General features: G+C 36.8%; 1 protein-coding gene across 2 annotated transcripts in view; it reads right to left on the reverse strand.

The window, feature by feature from the left end:
* The window catches only part of SLC13A1 (solute carrier family 13 member 1), an 84,396-nt gene that overhangs the window by 19,700 nt on the left and 43,050 nt on the right, over positions 1-21,646 (reverse strand). Inside the window, exons 1-3 of one of the 2 annotated variants that reach the window (XM_055115345.1) lie at positions 14,562-14,681; positions 13,524-13,691; positions 12,273-12,424 (exon numbers count right to left, since the gene is read on the reverse strand). In XM_055115345.1, coding sequence (XP_054971320.1) covers positions 12,273-12,424; positions 13,524-13,691; positions 14,562-14,681 — 440 coding nt within the window. Of the gene's footprint in view, positions 1-12,272; positions 12,425-13,523; positions 13,692-14,561; positions 14,682-21,646 lie in introns of those variants that run through there. The other variant, XM_003808625.4, reaches the window with a different exon arrangement.

Consider the following 21,646-nt stretch of genomic DNA (forward strand, 5'->3'; position numbering starts at 1 on the left):
TATGAACAAGGAAAGACACATAAGCAGAAATGGGAACAGGTGAAAATTAATGGGACTGAATGTCTGTTCCCATTTCACCTTGGTGGCTGGAATTCTTGGCTGTGTGAAAGGACTCTGATCCAGCCTAGGTCATCTCCCATGGCTGTTTTCCTTTCTGTTTCTTCTACTCCAAAGCACAGCAACCATCGAACCAGGTATATGGTAGCTCTTTCTTCCTAGAACCAGGTGGTGCTTTGGGGCACAGTCAAATGGAGTAACTCTGAGCCAGATAAAAATAATTAAAAGTTCTGAAGAAATCAACAACTTTTCTTTTTTATCTTACCTACTTATTTTCAACTTTTAAACTCACATAATAACTCAACAACAACAACAACATAAGATCAGACACTAGCACAGTTTCTTTGGTAACCTCACATTCATTGTTCTAAAATGTCTAATACTAAATAAATTCTTATATAGTCATTTATTTTATTACTATGGAGAAACAATAGGAAATTTGAGAAACAGTTGTCTTTACTTTTTTTCTAAAAGCAATAACATAAAGATAAATTTGAAAATCTGAAAAACAAAGATATACAGAAGTAATAAAAACATCGTTAACATATTTTAATATGTTTGAAGTCATAAAATATGTAGAACTTTATAGAAATATTGATTTGCAATTTTTTCTATTTTAATCATACTTTGTACTTTGTCATTTAAAAATCACATAAGTAACAAAATATTTCATGTTATATCTATGTAGCAAATTTATACACTTTAGAGTGTTTCTTTTTCTACTTTAAGATGGTTCCTAATAATAATGGGCCCTCAAAACTCTAGATTTCTAAGGTTTTCTATCATTTTCTTTGAGCTTATGAAAAGTTATTAATCTCCCTAGGCCCTAGAATTATCTTTAGCAACTGGAGGATAATTTTTATCTACCTTGAAGAGATCCAAAGATTAGCTTACATATTTATGCAATTAGAAAGTGACAAATGATAATTAAAGATGTTAGAAAATGTGCAGTGTGATGAATGGAAAAATGCTTTATCACATCCATGAGGCTCTATTGAAAACTTCATTTTTGAAAAATGTTTGTTGTCTCCAATTGGAAAATAAAGTAATGGGGGAAAAGCTGATTTCCCATTAACATTAGACTTGGATTACAGGATGACCTATGTTATTCTGTACAACCTAACAACACTCAGAAATGCTGCTTGGATTAGGTTTAGACCCATGTCCTCAAGCCTAATTTCACTTTTCACCATCTGTGGCTCATATCTTGAAATCAGTATGCAGAGCTCTCTCTACCCACTGGAGAGAATCCTGCAAAATGTATTTGACTGAAGATGGGCTTTTCAGAATTTTTGCCTGGAGGAATAGTTTTAGAAAAATGAAAGCCTGAAAAAGTTAAACTTCATTGTTATGTTTTGTTTAGTTTAATAGTATGGAAGTATATAAACAACCACATGGGACTATGCCTCTATAATCATAACCTTTACCCTTATACCTAGAGTGAATATTTTGGACAAATAAAGAAATATATGGCATACTCTAAGCATTTTCTTTTGCTGTGATGTTCCTTTTCCCACTCTTTCTCATGTCCTGCAAGTGAAGAGACTTCAAACATGCATCTAAAGCAAATACAGATTTCTTCTGTCTTGAACTATGCTAAGACACTTAATTCTGATGAAATCCTTTTCTTTTACCTAACACTGTTTGGTATCTACCAAGTGCCAGGTGCTCTCCAAGCTACTGGGGACATAGTGGTGAATGAGATTGACCTGGTCTGGGCTTTCATGAAGTTTATGTTAAAGTGGGGCACACAGGCAATAAACAGGTAAACATATAACAAAATAGGAAATAAAGCAGAATAATGTAATAAAAAGTGATTGGGGAAGGGGGAAATTTTACGTAATGCCATCAGAGAAGGTGACATTTTAGATGAGACCTAAATAGCAAGAAGGAGCCAGTCATGTGAATAACTGGGAAACAGCATTCCAGACGGAGGAAATAGCAATTACAAAGTCCTTGAGTTAGGAATGAGTTTGTCGCATTTGTGGAGAGATAGGAGGCCACTGTGGCTGTGGGTAATGAGTGAAGGTGAGTGTGACATGAAAGAAGTAGTCAATAGGGATCAGATCGTGTATAACCTTGTAGCCAGTCCGAAAGTATGCGGATTTTATTACAAATGCAATAAGGACTAATTGGAACGTAGTAAGTTAGTAACGTGACATGATCTAATTAGTAATTGACATAAAACAGAATGGCTCCTGGATGCATTCTCAGGATTGAAGGCAACAAGAGTGGAAACAGCGTGTGATGTTCAGGATGTGGTAGACAGAGTTCCAAGATATGCCCCAAATTTCTGCCTCCTGGTGTACATGCCTTGTACGATCTCCTCTTCTGTGTGGATGGAATCTGTGAATATGATGAGATATCACTCCTGTGATTAGGTTGCGTAGTGAAAAAAGTGAAGGGATTTTACTTAGGTAATCAAAGTCCCTAGCAATTGAAACTGAGTTAATCAAAAGCACGAACTATCCCGGGTAGGCCTAACTTAATCAGGTGAGCCCTTAAAAGAGAGTTTCCTGCTGGCCTGAAGAAGCAAACATCCTGTTGTCAGAGGAAGGGGCCCTGTAGCAAGGGCCTGAAGGCAGCCTTTAGAAGCTGAGAGTGACCCCATGCCAACAGCCAGCAAGAAAATGGACACCTCAGTAATTAAACTGCAAGGAACCAAATTCTACTGACAACATCAATGAGCTTGGAGGAATACCCTGAGCCCCTGTCTAGGTTACAGGCCCAGTTGCCACCCTGCTGTCAGCCTGGTAAGATCCTGAGCAGGAACCCAGCTAACCTTTGCCTGGAGTCTTTTTTTAAAAAATTCTTAAAATTTTTAATTTTTGTGGGTACATAGTTGGTGTATATATGTATGGGGTACATGAGATGTTTTGATACAGGCATTCAATGTGTAATAATCAGATCATAGAAATGGGGTTATCCATCCTCTCAAGCATTTATCCTTTATGTTACAAACAATCCAATTATACTCTTTTAGTTATTTTTAAATGTACAATTAAATTATTATTAACTATAGTCACCCTGTTGTCCTATCAAATACTAGGTCTTATTCATTCTTTCTGCCAATTTTGTACCCATTAACCATCCCCACCTTTCAGCCCACACCCTGTTATCCTTCCCAGTCTTTGGTCACCATTCTTCTACTGTCTATCACCATTAGTTCATTTGTTTTGATTTTAGATCCCACAAATCAGTGAGAACATGTAATGTCTTTCTGTACCTGGTTTATTTCACTTAACATACTGACTTCCACTTCCATTTATGTTGTTGCAAATGACAGGATCTCATTCTTTTTTATGGCTAAACAGTATTCCATTGTGTATGTGTACCACATTTTCTTCATCCATCCGTTGATAGGCACTTAGGTTGCATCCAAATCATGGCTATTATTAATATACACAGCATTGCAACAAACATGGGAGTGCAGATATACCTTCCAAATACTGATTTTCTTTCTTTTGGGTATATACCCTGCAGTGGGATTGCTGAATCACATGGTAGCTTTATTTTAGTTTTTGAGGAACTTCCAAACTGTTCTCTATAGTGGTTGTACTAATAATTTACATTCCTACCAACAGTGTATGAGGGTTTCCTTTTCTCTACATCCCTGCCGGCATTTGTTATTGCCTGTCTTTTGGATAAAAGCCATTTTACCTGGGGTGAGATGATACCTCTTTGTAGTTTTGATTTACAATTTCTCTGATGATCAATGATGTTGAATGCCTTTTCATATGCCTGTTTGCCATTTGTATGTCTTCTTTTGAGAAATATCCAAATATTTTGCCCATTTTTAATTGTATTATTAGATTTTTCCATATAGAGTTGTTTAAGCTCCTTATATATTTTGGTTATTAATACTTCGTTAGATGGAAAACTTGCAAATATTTTCTCTCATTCCATGGATTTATCTATTCATGTTGTTGATTGTTTCCTTTGCTGTGCAGAAGCTTATTAACTTGATGTGATGCTATTTGTCCATTTTTGCTTTGGTTGCCTGGGCTTGTGGGGTATTATTCAAGAAATTTTTGCCCAGACCTATGTAGTGGAGAGTTTAACCAATGTTTTCTTGTAGTAGTTTCATAGTTTGAGGTCTTAGCTTAAGTGTTTAATTTATTTTGATTTCATTTTTGTTTATGGCAAGAAATAAGGGCCCAGTTTTATTCTTCTGCATATGGATATCCAGAGTTCCCAGCACCATTTATGGAAAAGACTGCCTTTCCCCAGTGTATATTCTTGACTCCTTTGTCGAAAATGAGTTCACTGTAGGTGTATGGATTTGCTTCTGGGTTCTCTATTCTGTTCCATTGGTCTATGTGTCTGTTTATATACCAGTACCATGCTGTCTTGATTACTATAGCTCTGCAGTGTAATTAGAAGTCATGTAATGTGATTCTTACAGTTTTGATCTTTTTGCTAAAGATAGCTTTGGCTATTCTGGTTCTTTTGTTGTTCCATATAAATTTTAGGATTTTTTTTTCTATTTATGTGAAGAATGTCATTGGCATTGTCACAGGGATTGCCTTGAATCTGTAGATTGCTTTGAGTAGTATGAACCTTTTAATAATATTGATTCTTATCCATGAACATGAAATATCTTTCCATTTTTGGTGTCCTATTCAATTTCTTTCATCCATGTTTTATAGTTAATATTACAGAGATCTATCACTTCTTTCATTAAGTTAATTCTTAGGTACTTAGTTTTATTTGTGGCTGTCATAAATGGAATTACTTTTTTGATTTCTTTTTCTGATTATTCACTGTTGGTATATACAAATGCTACTGATTTTTGTTTGTCGATTTTATATCCTGCAACTTTACTGAATTTGTTTATCAGTTCTAACAGTTTTTTGGTGGAGTCTTTCATTTTTTCCAAGTATCAGATCATATCATCAGCAAACAAGGATACTTTGACTTTTTCCTTTCCAATTTGGGTGCCTTTTTAACTTTCTCTTGTCTGATTGCTCTAGCTAGAACTTCCAGTACTATGTTGAATAACAGTGTTGAAAGTGGGCATCATTTTCATGCTGCAGATCTTAGAGAAAAATCTTTCGGTTTTTTTACCCATTCAGTATAATACTAGCTGTGGGTCTGTTGTCTGTCGTATACAGCTTCTTTTTTTAAAAAAAATTGTTAAGGTATTTTCCTTCTTTACAAATTTTTTGAGGGTTTTATTGTGAAGGGATGTTGAATTTTATGAAATGCTTTTTCAGCATAAATTAAAATGATCATATAGTTTTGGTCCTTCATTTTGTTGTTATGATGTATTATTACATTCATTTATTTGCATATGTTGACACATCTTTGCAACCCAGGGATAAATGCCATTTGGTCATGATGAATGATCTTTTTAATGTATTTGTTGAATTCAGTTTGTTAGTATTTTGTTGAGGATTTTTGCATCAATATTCATAAGGGATATTTCTCTGTAGTTTCCTTTGTTTATGTGTCTTTGTCTGGTTTTGGTACCAAGGTAATACTGGACTCATAGCGTTTGAAAGTATTCCCTCCTATATTTTTGGAATAGTTTGAGTAGGATTGATATTATTTCTCCTTTAAATATTTGGAAGGATTCAGCAGTGAAGCCATTGGGTCCCAGGCTTTTCTTTACTGGAAGAATTTTATTATGGCTTCAATCTCATTACTTGTTATTAGTTTGTTCAGGTTTTGGATTTCCTCATGGTTCAATCTTGGTAGATTGTACATGGCTAGGAATTTGTCCATTTCTTCTAGGTTTTCTAATTTATTGGCATATAGCTGCTCATAGTCACTACTAATGATCCTTTGAATTTCTGCAGTATCAGCTATAATTACTCCTTTTTCATCTCTGATTTTAAATATTTGGATCCTTTCTCTTGCTTTCTTAGTCTGGCTAAAGATTTGCCAATTTTGTTTAACTTTTTAAAAAAAGCAACTTTTTGTTTTCATTGATTTTTTTGGTATTGTTTTCTTTATTTCAATTTAACTTAATTCTACTCTGATATTTTCTTCTACTAACTTTGGGTTTGGTTTCCTCTTGCTTTTCTCATTCTTTAAGATGCATCGTTAGGTTATTTGAAGTTTTTCTTTTTTTTTCTGATGTAGGCACTTAGAGCTATAAACTTCCCTCTTGGTACTGTTTTTGCTGTATTCCATAGATTTTGATATGTTGTGTTTCCATTAACATTTGTTTCAAAAAATTTTTCAATTTCCTTCTGAATTTCTTTATTGACCCAGTGGTCATTCAGGAGCATATTGTTTAATTTTCATATGCTTTTATAGTTTCCAAAATTCCTCTTGTATTTGATTATTAGCTTTATTCTATTGTGGTTAGAGAAGATGTTTGATATTATTTCAATTTTTTGAATGTTTTAAGACTCCTTTTGTGACCTAACATATGGTCTATCCTTGAGAATGGTCCATGTGCTGAGGAAAAGAATGTGTATACTGCAGCCATTTGATGATATGTTCTGTAAATATCTATTAGATCCATTTGGCCTATAGTGCAGATTAACTCCAATGTTTCTTTGTTGATTTTCTGTTTGGAAGGTCCATCTAATGCTGAAGGTGGGGTGTTGAAGTCTTTAGCTATTATCGTATTGAGGTCTCTTTCTCTCTCTCTCTCCCTCTCTCTCTAGCTCTAATAATATCTGCTTTATGTACCTGGGAGCTCCCATGTTGGTTGCATATATATTTACAACTGTTATATCCTCTTGCTGGATTGACTTCTTTATCATTATATAGTGACCTTCTTTGTCTCTTCTTATACTTTTTGTCATGAAATCCATTTTGCCTGATATGAGTATAGTGACACCTGCTCCTTTTTGGTTTCCATTGGCATGGAATATATTTTTCTATCTCTTTATTTTCAGTCAACTTGTGTCTTTGTTGGGTAAGTGTGTTTCTTGTAGGCAACTGTCCAATAGATCTTGTTTTTTATCCACGTAACCACTCTATGTCTTTGGATTGGAGAGTTTAGTCCACTTACATTCAATGTTACTATTGATAAGTAAGGACTTACTCTTGCCATTTTGTTATTATTTTCTGGTTGTTTTGTGGTCTTTTCTTCCTTTTATCTCTACTTCTTTCAATAAAAGGAAGCTTTTAGTGAAGGTGAGTTTCTCTAGTGATATGGTTTAGTTTCTTGCTTTTTATTTTTCATGTATAGGGTGAGGCTTGATGTTCTAATGTACTATGGCTCAGCTAGCACTCAAACCACAAGACATAGTCTTTCCCACTCTCCCACCCCTTTCCAAAGGCAGTGAAAGCTCACCCTGTGTCCACTGCCACCACAGATCCATGGGGAGCATTGCCAAACTACCACTGATGTTCCCTTAAGGTCCGAGGGCTCTTCAGTCAGCTTGTATGAATACTGCCTGGCCTGGGACTCACCTTTCAGGGCAGAGGACTCCCCCTCCTTCCCAGGACAGGTCCATAAATGCCATCCAAGAGCCAAGTCAAGGAATCAGAGACCTTAAGAACCTGCATGGTGCTCTACACCCCTGTGGCCAAGCTGGCACCTAAAGTGCAAGCCAAAGTCCTCTTTAGTTTTCCCTCTGCTTTTGTTAAGCAGGAGTCTCAACCCACAGCCACCACAGCTAAGAATGCACTGATTCTCACCTGAAGCCAGCAACTCTTAGAGTCTCTACAGTCTCACCCAAAGCTCTTGATGTAGTTCCTGAGTCTTGCTTTCAGGGGCAAGAACTTTTTTTTTTTTTTTTTGATGGAGTCTCACTCTATTGCCCAGGCTGGAGTGCAGTAGCGTGATCTTGGCTCACCACAACCTCTGCCTCCCAAATTCAAGCGATTCTCCTGCCTCAGCCTCCTGAGTAGCTGGGACTACAGATATGTGCCACCATGCCTGGCTAATTTTTGTATTTTTAAGTAAAGATGGGGTTTCACTATGTTGGCCAGGCTGGTTTTGAGCTCCTGACCTCGGGATCTGCCCGCCTCGGCCTCCCAAAGTGCTGGGATTACAGTTGTGAGCCACCGCACCCGGCTGACGAAGAGCTCTTTAGTTAGCAGTTGATGCAACCTCCCAGGCTTGGTCTTTTTCTTCAAAACAACAGATTTCATTCTGGCCCAGGGTGTGTCTAGAAATGTCGTCCTAAAGCTAGGGCCTGGAAAGGGGGCCAGTGCCCTAACTTGCTGTGGCTGAGCTGGTATCCAAGATGCAAGACAAAGTCCTCTCCACTCTTCCCTCTCCTCTCCTCGAGCAGTAGGAAGGAGTCTTTTTTTGGAGCTGCAATCTGTGCAACGTGGAGTTAGTGAAGAGGGATGTCAGGAGTCCCTTAGCTGCCCTGTCTTTTGTCCCAGTAGACTACATTCCCCCCACACAAGTCCTCTGGCTCAAGGCACAGTTCAGCACTAGAAGATGCCTAGGAGTTGTAGTTTTTGTGCCCTAGACTTCCTTTCAGAGTTATTTTTGGCCCCAGAACACTTTAGCCCGCAGTGGTGAGGGTTGTGGGAAGTCAAGTTCCAACTGCTGGGATGGGCACTTCTTCTCTGGCTACAGCTGGTTTAAATGCTCCCTTGGTGTGTGGGCGTCTGCTGAGTTTGGTCCTGTTTTTCTTTCTGCTATAACAGGACAGCATTGATTTCAATGCCTTACAATTGCTGGGCTCCTCCTCTCCCCACAGCACAAGAATGCTCTCTGCAACATGCTGCCACTGCCAGGGAATGAGGGAGGGGCAGCATCTGTGATTTTACACTGTTTTCTCTACCTCTTCAGTGCCTCTTTCAATGATATGAAATTAAAAGGAGCTACTGTGAGTGCTCACCTGATTTTTGGTCCTTATGAAGGTGCTTTTCTGTTTGTAGATAGATGTTAAATTGGTGTCCTTGCACGGGGTACTATCCATGGAGCCCTGTATTCCACCATCTTGCTCTGCCCCTTTCTTCCTGAACTGTTGACCCACAAAAATCATGAGATAATAAATGTGTGCTGTGTTAAGCCACTAAGTTGATTGCCGTTTGTAAGGTAGCAGTAGAAGAGGAATACACAGGGAAACCTATTAGAAGATAAAGTCCCTCAGAAGTAGGGTAGAGTGGAGTAGATTTTAGTTTACATGTGAAATAAACAGAAGGCAATAGATTTTAGATATATTTGGAATAAAACCTAGGAAATGGAGAAAAGATGTCATATGTTGAAATGGTGAAGTCTGAGGGGAGGTTGGATTAGCAGGAGGGCAGGGGAGAGGTGGCAGATCAAGCATGCTGTTTTGGGATGTGATGATTTGAGATGTCCCTCAGTTTTTGAAGTGGTCATGTTGGAATGCAGCTGGATAAATAAGTCTGAAATTCAGAGGAAAGGGCAGGGATAGAGATATAAAATTGGTAGTTATCAGCACGTAGGTGGTATTACAAACATAGAAATGGGTCTGATCATTTAAGGAGTAATGGAGATTTAGAAGAGAAACTGAAGTGCTTCTCTTGGGGCACTGTAAGTTTTAGAGGTTAGGTAGAAATGAGCAGATGAGCTAAGCACTTTTAATTTTGTCAAAAATCCTGTGAACAAAGCATTAAATTTTTATTTTACACAGGAAGAAACTGAGTCTTAGGGGGCTAAGTGGATTGCTCAAAGTCAGATTGTGTAGTCAAACTGGATTTTTAACCCAGGAGGAGTTTAAAACACAACCTCTGTTCATTAAACCATTATATCCTCAATTTTAGCTCCCAGGTAAAAAGAGAAAATGACACATATATTACAAAACATCCACAGGCTGGAGTACAAACTTTATGTTTTCTTGGCATTTTAAAACAATTGTAGAAATGATGCCCCATAACACGGAGATGTGCTTTGACCTAAAGCACATTTACACGTCAAGGTTGACTCTTAGGAAGAGTCATTGTCACTGCATGTAACCTATATGTTATATGCAACTTATGCCCCACTGCAAAACAAATAACTTTAATACCCATGAAATACTCAGAACATAGCTTCAAAAAATGAATGTAGTCTTGGAAATTTATAACCTTGGAACAGATTTTGGGCATTAAGTGTCATAGTATGCTACTATAGATACTATAATTGCACACCAATTATAGACCTTTTGACTGATGACAGTTTTGATTATCTCTGAGATAAAGCTACTTTTCCATTTTGTGTGTGTGTACTTCCAGAGGATTTTCCTCAAAATATTAACTATTTATCATTCATGATCCAGGCTGAGATTTTTAACAGCCATGGCAAAAGTAGAGCAGTGGCAATAACAACAGCTAACATTATTGACAAGTTACTATGTGCCAGACCCTCTGCTAGAGCCACATGTGCATTATGGCATTTAATTATTTCAATAATGTTGTAAGTTCTAGTATCATCCCCATTTTACAGAAAAGGAAACTGATAGTCACAGAAGTTAAGCTAATATATGGTGAGCTTGAAATCTGAATTGAGGTCTAAGTCCAAACTCTGCCATGTCAAAATTTCTTCCATAGTATTTACCATATTGTGATCTTACAGAGTAATATGAATTACTTGACTGTATCAACTAATTTCATGAGAATGATGGAAACCAGCAGTTCTCTAATATCAACAAAGATGAAGCATAAGAATTTGGTCTGGATATTAGAAAAAGAAATTAACAGGCAGGAACTAAGATGTGGAATCCCTTCTCTTGGAGAATTCATGAGAAAGGATATAAGTCATTTTCAAAAAGATGTCAGGTGCATTTCTTGTCTTAAATTAGGGGATACGTCGGATAAATCCTCACTGGTACTGTGAATTTCAGAAGCCTCTCATTTATAAACCAAAAACCTTTTAAAGTTTTCTAAGTCAGTAATTGGAGTGTAGATAATGGATGTGTATTCATAGAAACGATACTCTTGGAGGTTTGTGTAATATTGATCCTAAACTCCTATACCAGTGTTCTTTGAACACAAACACCCATTCTTTCTAGAATGGAGATTGACATTCTTTGAGTCTTGTATTTCTTAGAGAATCCGTGCATGCACAACATTTTGCAAATAATTTCAGAAAATTCATAGAGTCTATGAATCTACTTCACAGAGAGTAGTTTTCCTGCCTCTAAACTCTAATTTTTCTGTGAACCCAAATCCTGTTCCTAGGCTTTCTCAATCGTGTCTATCTTCTTGAAATTCTGATTATTATCTGTTCTTTTAGTAGAACCAGTCTGAGTGCACATATGACACCATGGACTTTCATACTATTGTTTCAATGATACTTACATAGCGCAAAATATTTTTACATAGTTTACTTCATTGAATTCTCACAATAACCCTATGAACTGTGACTATTTTACATATGAAAAAATTAAGTCTTGGGAGAATCATGGACCTTTTTGTTGTTAAATTCATAATGTGGCCGGGTGCAGTGGCTCATGCCTATAATCCTAGCACTTTGGGAGGCCAAGGCAGGTGGATCACTTGAGATCAGGAGTTTGAGACCAGCCTGGCCAACATGGCAAAACCCCGTGTCTACTAAAAGTACAAAAATTAGCTGGGTATTATGGTGCATGCCTGTAATCCCAGCTACTCGGGAGGCTGAGGCACGACAATCACTTGGCAAAAGTTGCAGTGAGCTGAGATCGCACCACTGTCCTCCAGCCTGGGCAGCAGAGTGAGACCCTGTCTCAGAAAAATAAATAAGTGAGTAAAATAATTCACAATGTAAGTACCTGCAAATTGAGGATTTTTTAACCCAAGGGTTCTACCTGTTGAATCCACAGATTCCCATTTCTGCAATGGAATTGTCATCACAGTTCCAAACATATTAAGAATCATATATCTGTAGAATACTTTATTACTGACACTTATTGCAATTGTTCAATCTTTCAAATCTTTTTTGAATTCCAAAGCCAAGCCTTCCAAAATTAATACCTCTGTTCACCATTCATTACTTAAGTTCACATGTTGGTCCCCAAACCCTACATAAATTGTCCCAAGAAAATAATTCCTTTTCACTTTAGTTAACTACCATTTGTGGTATTATTTTCAATGAAAAATGTTTTTCCTGTTTGTTAAGGGTGGTCAGCCAAGAGTTATCCCCTCAGAGCTGACCTGGGAAATCTGTTGGCACAAGTTAATTCAGTATTCCCTGAATATTAAATTCTCAGTATAAAGGAAGGTCTGTAGATCTATAGATGTCCTGAAGGGAAACAAGGGCGAGTTAACATAACATCTCTGTACTTGAATTCTCTGAATCAGGTAAGAATAATTTTTATAATTTGTGTGCTGCCCTTATGTTAAATCACCAATCCAATAAGGTTACTTACGTATTGAAATACTCTGCAAAGATCAAGTTGGTGGAGGTACCAGTGATTGTTGTCAGTCCACCAATGGTAGAAGAGTAGGCAATGCACAAACACATAAGTTTACATGTCACGTGGCCCTTCTTTGTTCGATATTTGGTTCCCATGCCTGAGTTCTGTTCAACAACAACAAAAAACTACCATGAGAACTGCTCTATATTTGTTATGGACTGAATGTTTGTGTCCCACCACCTGCACCAATTCATACGTTGAAACCCTAACTCCTGATGTGATTGTATTTGGCAATGGGGCATTTGGAAGATACTGTGCCTTCCTTTGAGGATGTGGCCCTGGTCTGATAGGATTATGTCCTTATAAGAGGACTCATGAGAGAGCTTGATTCCTCTCTCTCTCTCTCTCTCTCTCTCTCTCTGCTATGGAAAAAGCCACAAGAAGGCGTCTGTCTGCAATGCCAGGAGAGAGCCCTCACCAGACACTGACCCTGACAGACCCTGATCCAATCTTCAGAACTGCAAGAAATAAATTTTTATTGTTTAAGCCACTTAGTGTGTGGTGTTTTGTTATGGTGATATGAGCTGACTAATATAGCATTTATCTTTCCATCAATAGAGATGTAGCAATAAAAGTATTTAAGCTGAAGCCACTGAAATATTTTAAAAACCCAATTTCATTCATTTCTTCATCCTTCTTTCTTGTCTCTTACCCAACTCTTCCCCCATGTCTTTCCTTCTCACCACTACTCCCAAAGCTTTTCATTATTTTTCTGTTGATACTGGTGGTACATACTCAATAAGTCCCTAAACTTCTTTAAGAAGGGTTTCCCCATCTACACACCTTAATGGATGGTTCCCAGGGGATATTACTCCTGAAGTGGAATGTTTTCAACACCATATACCTCAGCATTGAGAGATAAGTCAGTGTCCTCTTTGCTCCCACTGTCTATTCCAGAACATTAATCCTCCACTCACACAAAAAATAAATCCATTTTTTTTAAGGATCATGTAACTTGGATATCTCTTTCTCTCCCCATTCCTTTGACCATTATATTTTGATCTCCTGGTCACCCACTGTCATTTAAGATAACATTTGCACTCAGCACATAATCATCTTCCTTAGTCCAAATCTTGTCAGTGACTGAATGACTACAGTATGTTCATGAATAGCCCTTCAAATATCCTGGCCTCACAGATTTTTTATCTCATTTCCAACGATTTTCAGTTCTCCACCTCAGTCACCCCACCCCCATAGTTACACCTTGGACAATGGCACATCCTGAAATGGTTTCACTTGGGGAATCACTAGTCCAAATGTAAGTGTTTTATTTAAGAGATGACTTTCTAGGGTGTAAGCCAAAAGCAACTTCATTCTTTTTCTCACCCATGACCCTGTAAACACCCTTTGTTGGTTTGATTCTTCCTGTTCCTGTGGCGAAATTCAAAGAAGAACCAATAACTTTTCCGGTCATTTCATTTAATGAATGGTTTTTCAGTTATGTTTAGTCAGGAGAATAGCTTCATTTCAGTAGTTAAACAGTGCCCTATTTAATAAGAAAAATCCCAAATTTTAAACTTAAGCATTCTCTTATCCCCTAGATCAGGCCTGCTTGAAAACCCATAGCTGGAAGGAGGTTTGTGAGTTTGACTTTCTCTTTCTCTCCTAGTTCCAATTCTTCTCACCACTTGCTACACTCAGTTTTTAAACCTTCAACATTTGGAATGTCAAGAGAAGAACAGGATCAGGAGAGGAGTGGTAAGGATTAGGAGAAGTCTTATTTGACTGTGTATTAATTTTAAAATGGTATTAGTACTTTCCAGGCATGGTGAATTTTTGAAATGACTCCATCTGGTGGGCAATTTTATGAGATTTTATGAGACTCCTATTATCCAAATAAGAACATCAGATTGTTGTTCTTTCTATGTAGGTAACACACATCTTCTGCCTGGTGACGTATGACACACTCATGGTGTCTGCATGTGATAGTCTACCTGGTCTCTTTATGTTGAAATCCACTTATGCTGTCAAAAATCCCTTCTGGAGGAAGTTGCCTTTCAAATGATCCCACATGACACTCCTCCCACATGTTTCCTACATATGGTCCAAGGGAAACAGTCACCTCTGTCCTGTTGTCAGTGACAGTGCAGCTGAAACTTGATTAGGTAAAGAAATTCAGCCACGAGTTTTTACTTTATAATTTTTCAAGAATGTTTCAAACACTAATCCGTTGACCTTTTCTAAGTCTAGGGTGGTAGATAGCAAGTTCTCCAAGTAGTAGTTTCTTAACATCTATCTCACCTTGTTAAGTAGGAGACTCTTCCCTTCTTTCGACTGTGATGGTACAAGTGGCAGGGGGTTGGGGCACTGGGGAAATACTCCAACTTTCTCCATAAGCAGACTATCTCTCAGCCTTCTCATTTTAAACACTAAGTTTAAGAGTCTAAAACTGTTTTTTGGTCACCTCACTTGCAAGTACTGTGGAAATGAAATGCAAAAATACCTAAGTGTGTGCTTGATATTATAGTTACTCAGGGGTAGAAAGAGTATCATTTTACCATCCTAGTTATCAAGAAATTGGCACAGTTATCACAGTTTCTTCTTCCAACTTTGCTGTTGAATTAATTCTATCTCTACAGTCCTTCAACTGCACTGGCAAATCTAAGTCAATAAAGTATGTAGTTATGCCCAGTTATGGTCCTCTCCTTTCTTTACTTCCATCCTTATTCAGTTTAGATTCCATGGTACACCATTTCAATAAATTTTCTTAAAAAAACTCCAAACTCTCTTTCTTGTCTTTTCTTGAATGGTAGTTCTTTATGAAAATTCCAACTGATTTATAAACCCAACCATTCTCTCTCTCCATGTCATGTCTGCTTCTGAGTAGCCAGCTACTGTTGTTAAAAATTACATGCACAGTAGAGCAGATGGGATCATTCATGATCACAAACATCCAATGCTGTAATGATGTTGCTCCTCTACCCTACTGTGTTTGCATAACCAAATTACTCTACCTGTTTCCACAAGGAAATATAAAACCTTCTTTATTATCTCTATACGTCCCTCTTAATGGTCCTTCTCAGTCTTTGCAAGTAGCTTTGCCTCCTGCTTCACAGAGAAAATAGAAGCCAGCAGACAATGGTATCACTGTGAAATGTAGAAACCTACTTGCATTTGCCCCATCTTCCTGTTCTCTACATAATTAATAGAGTCAATGTTTCTCCTCCAACTTCTTGTTTCTGGACCACAGTCTCTCAGATTTTCTCAGAAACCTTCCACTACAGACTATTGGAATTTTCATCAACATTTAATTATTTTTGAGCCATCCTTACAGAAGAAAAACAAGAAAGAATTCTTAACCCTCCTTTCAAGTAAACTATTGTCCTAACTCCATTTTCACAGCCAAACTACTCGAAAGAGTTGTTTACATTCACTGACTCCATTTTCTTAAACACTTCCATCTTGCTTGTCTCCTCATTCCACCCACAATGCACTTCCTGTGATTATCAGTAATCCCCTCAGTGCTAAGTTCAATAGGAACCTTTCAATCTCAACTTTGTAGTCCCCTTAGCAAGCATCTAAAAGAGTTTATCTCTTCTTTTTACTGAAAAAACTCTGCTTTGGGTTTCTGTGATATCTCACTCTTTGGATTTTTCTATCTCTGCCTGTTTTTCTGTCTCCCTTGCCAGTTATTTTGCCTTCCATCCTTCCTTAAAACTGGAATTTCTTTAAGCTGTCACAGGCCCTTGTCTCTCCTCACTCTAATGTTTCTCCTTTAAAAATATCTTATTTTTATTGATTTAATGACTATTTTTATGCCAGATCACCAAACTTCTGTCTTCAGCCAGGCTCCTCCATCTAGACCCATGTATCCAATTGCCTGTTCAACATAATTTGAGGGCCAGGCACAGTGGCTCATTCCTGGAATCTCAGCACTTTGGGAAGCCGAGGCAGGTGGATCACTTGAAGTCAGGAATTCTAGACCAGCCTGGCCAACATGGTGAAACCCTGTCTCTACTAAAAATACAAAAATTAACCATGCTTGGTTGCAGGCACCTGTAATCCCCACTACTTGGGAGGCTGAGGAAGGAGAATTTCTTGAACCTGGGAGGCAGAGGTTGCAGTGAGTCAAGATTGCATCACTGCACTCCACACTCCAGCCTGAGCAATACAGCAAGACCCGTCTCAAAACAAAACAAAACTATATATATATATTTGAATATGTGTGTGTGTGTATGTGTATATATATATATATAATATCTTCAATAAAACTCCAATCTGAAAATGTTCAGGACCAAGGCTATTACTTCTTTTGTCAAACCTAGTTTGTCAGGATCACTTATATAAGCTGATGTCATCACCATCACTATAACAACAAACACTTATAGTGTCCTTAGCATGTAATAAGCACTGTCCAAGTTAAAATCAATTAAATGTTTTAATTCATTTAAGTCTTACAATACAATGAGGTGGGTACAATTATGATGTCATTTTATAAATAAAAGACATAGAGAAGTTAAGTGAATTGTTTGAGGTCCCAGAGCCTGAAAATGACAGACTTGGGTTTTGAAACCATGCAGTCTTGCTTTAGGGCTCATACTCTCAGCCACTTTGCTGTAATGTATTGCTTGTCCTCCTCAAAAACATTATCTTCCTCATCCCGTCAAATTCTGTCAATTGTATCTACTGAAATACGCCTGGACTCTGTTCAATTTTCTCCATCTCCACTGTTGTCACCCTGGTCTCAGTCAACATTATCTCTGGCCTAGGTTAATGAAATAGTGTGTTTATGGATCTTCTTGCATCAACTCTTGCCTGTTACAGACTCATTCTACAGACTACAGCCTACAAAATCTGAAAGATTTTGTAATCTAAAAGATTACAAAAATCTAAATGTAGTTAAGGAATATATAAACACTTATTATCTTTTGTCTTCTTGTGTTTGTGTATTTCTTAAATACATTTGTACATATTTTTTAGGCTGCTGTGTATAGGAGAGTTCTGAAATAGGCAAGAATTAATGCAAGCACAACCATAAAAGGATTGTTGCAGTAACTCAGGCCACATTTTTTTTATCCATTCATCATCTATCAAGGGACACTTAAGTTGTTCCCATATCTTGGCTATTGTGCATAATGCTGCAATGAATATGGGGAAGCAGATATATCTTTGACATACTGATTTCATTTTGGGGGTACATATATCCAGAAGTGAGTTTGCTGGATCACATGGTACTTCTATTTTTTTTCTAATTTTTTAAGGAATCTCTATATTGTTTTCCATAATGGTTGCACCAATTTACATTGCTAGTAACATTGTACAAGGGTTCTCCCTTCTCCAGGATGAACAGAAGAAATGCCATCTTCCATACAGATAAACATGCTATTTGAGACATTATTAAAATATCTTTTTGAAAAGTTGTGATAAGGAAAAAATTACTACTCACTAAAAGTCATCATAGATATGAAAATGGCATTTAGCCTGGCAGGGTCAGGTGCATTGGACTGTAATTTACCTTTTACTTTCTAATTAACTTTAAGGTCAGCCCACAAAGGACTCTACGCTTCACCCAAAATAAACTAATTTACAAACGTCTCCCTTTCCCTTATATTTTATACATAGAAATCATTTGTATTTTCTATATGATAAAACATTCTATTGAAATTTGACACAAAATAAGTGGCATGTAAATAAGATAGGGAAATAAGTTTAAAAATTCTTATGAGTCATACAAAGTGGCAATTGAAATTTGAGGCTTAACATTAAATATTTTACTATAGGAAAGACTTCAAACACAAACCAGAAAGTGATGCATAATTTGAATATTATTAAATTGATAATAAGAATGGAAACTTAAAATATGCAATGTTTATATGATTTCTCTTTGCCACCTTAAAACTTTCAAAAATATAAATAAAGAAAAAATTGGATTTCATATAAAAGCTTAACTGTAAATATATGCATATATATAGAATTATTAAAAGACATTGGATGATATAAAACAAAAAAATCAAAACAGAAACAGGTTAATATGTTTGCCATGCTTTATGCCTTACGAATTAACCACACATTTTTTATTAATAAGGACCTTTAAAATATACATTATTGCTACTGCACATGAGCTGATGTTTATGCAAATATCATCAACAATTTATAAAGGCATTAAAATTCAGGGTAAGAATTCTACAGTAAATGCTAACACTAATATATCATAATGCAAATTAAAGGTTAAGAGGAGGAGTTTTTGAAGTGGAATGGTGAATGCACCATTTTGTAAATCTAGCCAGTAAACATGAGCTCCATGCATTCAGATTTATCATTATTTTTACCGAGTGCTTGTGTTCGCTGGGCTGAACACAGAAGAGATGATACTGAAGTAAAGGGTAAAGCATGAGGACTAGAGGGACAGTAGTAGAGGGCACTGAGCTGAAAAATAGGGCTCTTAAGAAAGCCTGATATGAGCCACTAAATGAGCCAACTAGTGGTACAGAAATTATACAAAGGGGGCAGGTATCACAGCAGATTAATCTTTAGTCTTCTGCCTAGATAGTAGTTTCAGCCTGTGGCCACAGGACATTGTCACAGGTATATTATGAATGGAAAAGTACTTGTGTTATATAAGGATATTTATGTGAAATGAAAAGTACAAAATGATGTAAAATTTTAAAACAAAAAATATTTCTACATATACACATGTGCCTGAAATGAAACATATATATATGTGGCTGAAATGAAATATATCAAAATATTAAGGATAGTTATTTCTTAATCATGAGCTTAGTGGTATCTTCCACCTTCTTGATACTTTTTGTAACTTTTATTGCCAGAAATAAGTTTTTTTAACATATAAAGGAATTATAGACTATTAGGGCAGACAGGTAGTTAGAGATTATATGGTGTAAAGACCTAATATTTCAGAAGTGCAAAATGAGTCTCAAGTGTGACCCAGCTGATTACTACAGACTTGAAAGCAGAATCCATGTCTGTGAGTTCTCTCTCAGTGAATTTCCCCTGTACCAACTTGCCTTCCAGAATACTTTACTTCTATGAATTTTTAAAACTACATTTGAGTTCCATTTCATACTGCTTTTACCACAATGGTAACCTATTGTGTTTTTATTCAATCCCTTCTGTCTACCATACATGTGGAGTATGCCTTCCACATCTTCTTCCAAGTAACTGAAAAATTTCCTATGAGGACATGACCGAATGCAGAATCCAATGACATCATCACAATGGACCTGTCACAACAGAAATCCTGCAGGTCCAGATGTAACTCACTATTGCCACCTGGTGGCAACGATTGCAGATTTCTTTCACAGCTTCCTTTACTGAATACGTATACTTTGTATCATCCTCCAATTATGGCTCTGTCATAATGTTGCTTATAGTACAGACTTCACATTTTCAATATGTTGCCTAGAGCTCTATTAACAGCTAGAAATATGATATACATTACTTTTCCTGCCCCTTCTCTAAGTTAGAATATGTCTTTTCCCTCTTTTACTTGCTTATTTTTTTAAGTACCTACTACTGAATCAGTCCCAAATATTCCCTGGTTGCTTAAACATTCTCTCAGAACAATCAAGTGATAGGATACCTAATTCACATCAATATTCTACCAATTTTATTGTCTTGATGACATCTCTTTCAGGGCCTCCTTTCCTGTCCCAAACCTAGTTATTTTTTCTCTAGAACTGCAAAGAGCTATCTAGACTTAAGTCTACCCTCTTATTTCATCAAAAGTCTGACTGGATATTGACTCTAGGTTGGAAATAAATGTTACTTAGAATTTTGAAGGCAGTTTTTCTGCTGTCTCTGAGTAGTGCTGCTGGGGAGACGTATTCAGTCATTCATATTTCTGATCCTTTGTAAGGAATTAGTGTTTCTTCCTTTTTGAGAGCTTTTAGGGTCATCTTACAGTATTCTGAAATCTCAAAGATTTTAAAACAGACCTGCCCTGGGTGGGTCTGCTTCATTCATTTTGATGACATTTAGTGAGTCCTTTAATCATAAAACTTGTACTCTTCCATTGTAGAAACTTTCTTGAATTTTTAATATACTCTTCTCTTTTTTCCTATTCTTTTTTGGAAACTCCTCTTATTTCCTATTTATTCTGTTTCTTTCTGTTTTGTCTACTGAATTTTCCATTTATGCTTTTATATCTCTATATTTTACATTTATACTTTATATTTACATATTTTATATTTTTGCCTTCTTGATTCTCTTTTATAGAATACTATTTGTATTTGTATTTCATAAATACAAGTAATATATTTGTTTACCTCTCTGATTATATTAATGATATTTTCTTTTTTATAGTCTCTTCTTCTTGCATAGTCTCTGTTTCCCACAAATTGCTCTTTTTTCTTTTTATTTATTTGGCAATCTCTCTTTCATAATTGAGGCTTTCATCAGATATCCAGGAATTTTTGGTTGTCTGCTCACATTTCAGGCGGTGAATATTTGTGTAGAAGCTCTGCACTCGTATTCTGGGATTTGTTGTTGCCTGTAAGCTTCACTGTAATGTCATCTGACTTGGCCTTTGTTTGAGAAAATTCTAAGGTCAATGTTTTCATCTCTCTTAATGCTGATTGTGTTCTCCAAGGAAGCATCATCTGGCCTTCTGCCTGCTGACACCCAAAAGGCATAGACTTGGCTCCTGGACCAGTGTAGGTAGAAGGCCGGGTTCTCCATTTTCAACTTGTAAGCTATCACTCAGTACCCCTGTTTTCCTTGTGACACCCTCCCCCAGCCCAGAACTGGATCTGGTTCTCCTTATCCCGTTTTACCTTGTCTGAAGATCATATTTCTGTTTGGTGGATTAGAAGCTGTTGCATCCATGTGGATTTGAGGAAGAAAGTAGAAGATTTAACTGCTTCACAAGCAATTTTTTCTTCCTCCTGCTTTTCAACATTTTAAAAATGTTGAAGCCTGCTGCTATGGAAATTGAATTGTTTATTGGCTTTTTCGTTACCGATTTAGGATTCAGCTTCCATGGGATTACTGGGGATAATGGGGTTATTTTCCACTCATCTTTTTACTTTCCAGCTTCCAAAATGATTTTGCTGTCACGTCTTCTCTTGATGTTTATATAATTTGGATTATATTTGAAAGTCTATTTGTTCTTGTTTTAATGAAGACTTAGAACAGTGGTAACAAATGGGCCTATTTAACCTGCCATCTTAATGGAAGATGCAATATTTATCTTTTTACATTTCAAAATTAAAGAAATAAATATTTACTAATAATTAATGCCCACTTTTGACCTTGGTGCTTTCGTGGTCCATATGTTGGTAGATGATGTAACTAAAAAGGGAACAGGAGAGTGGAAGTTCCATAGTGCACAGAGGAATTGAGACAGTGGGAACCTGTCCTTTTGGTCT

The sequence above is a fragment of the Pan paniscus genome, chromosome 6 (assembly GCF_029289425.2).
Source record: "Pan paniscus chromosome 6, NHGRI_mPanPan1-v2.0_pri, whole genome shotgun sequence".
Lineage (NCBI taxonomy): Eukaryota > Metazoa > Chordata > Mammalia > Primates > Hominidae > Pan > Pan paniscus.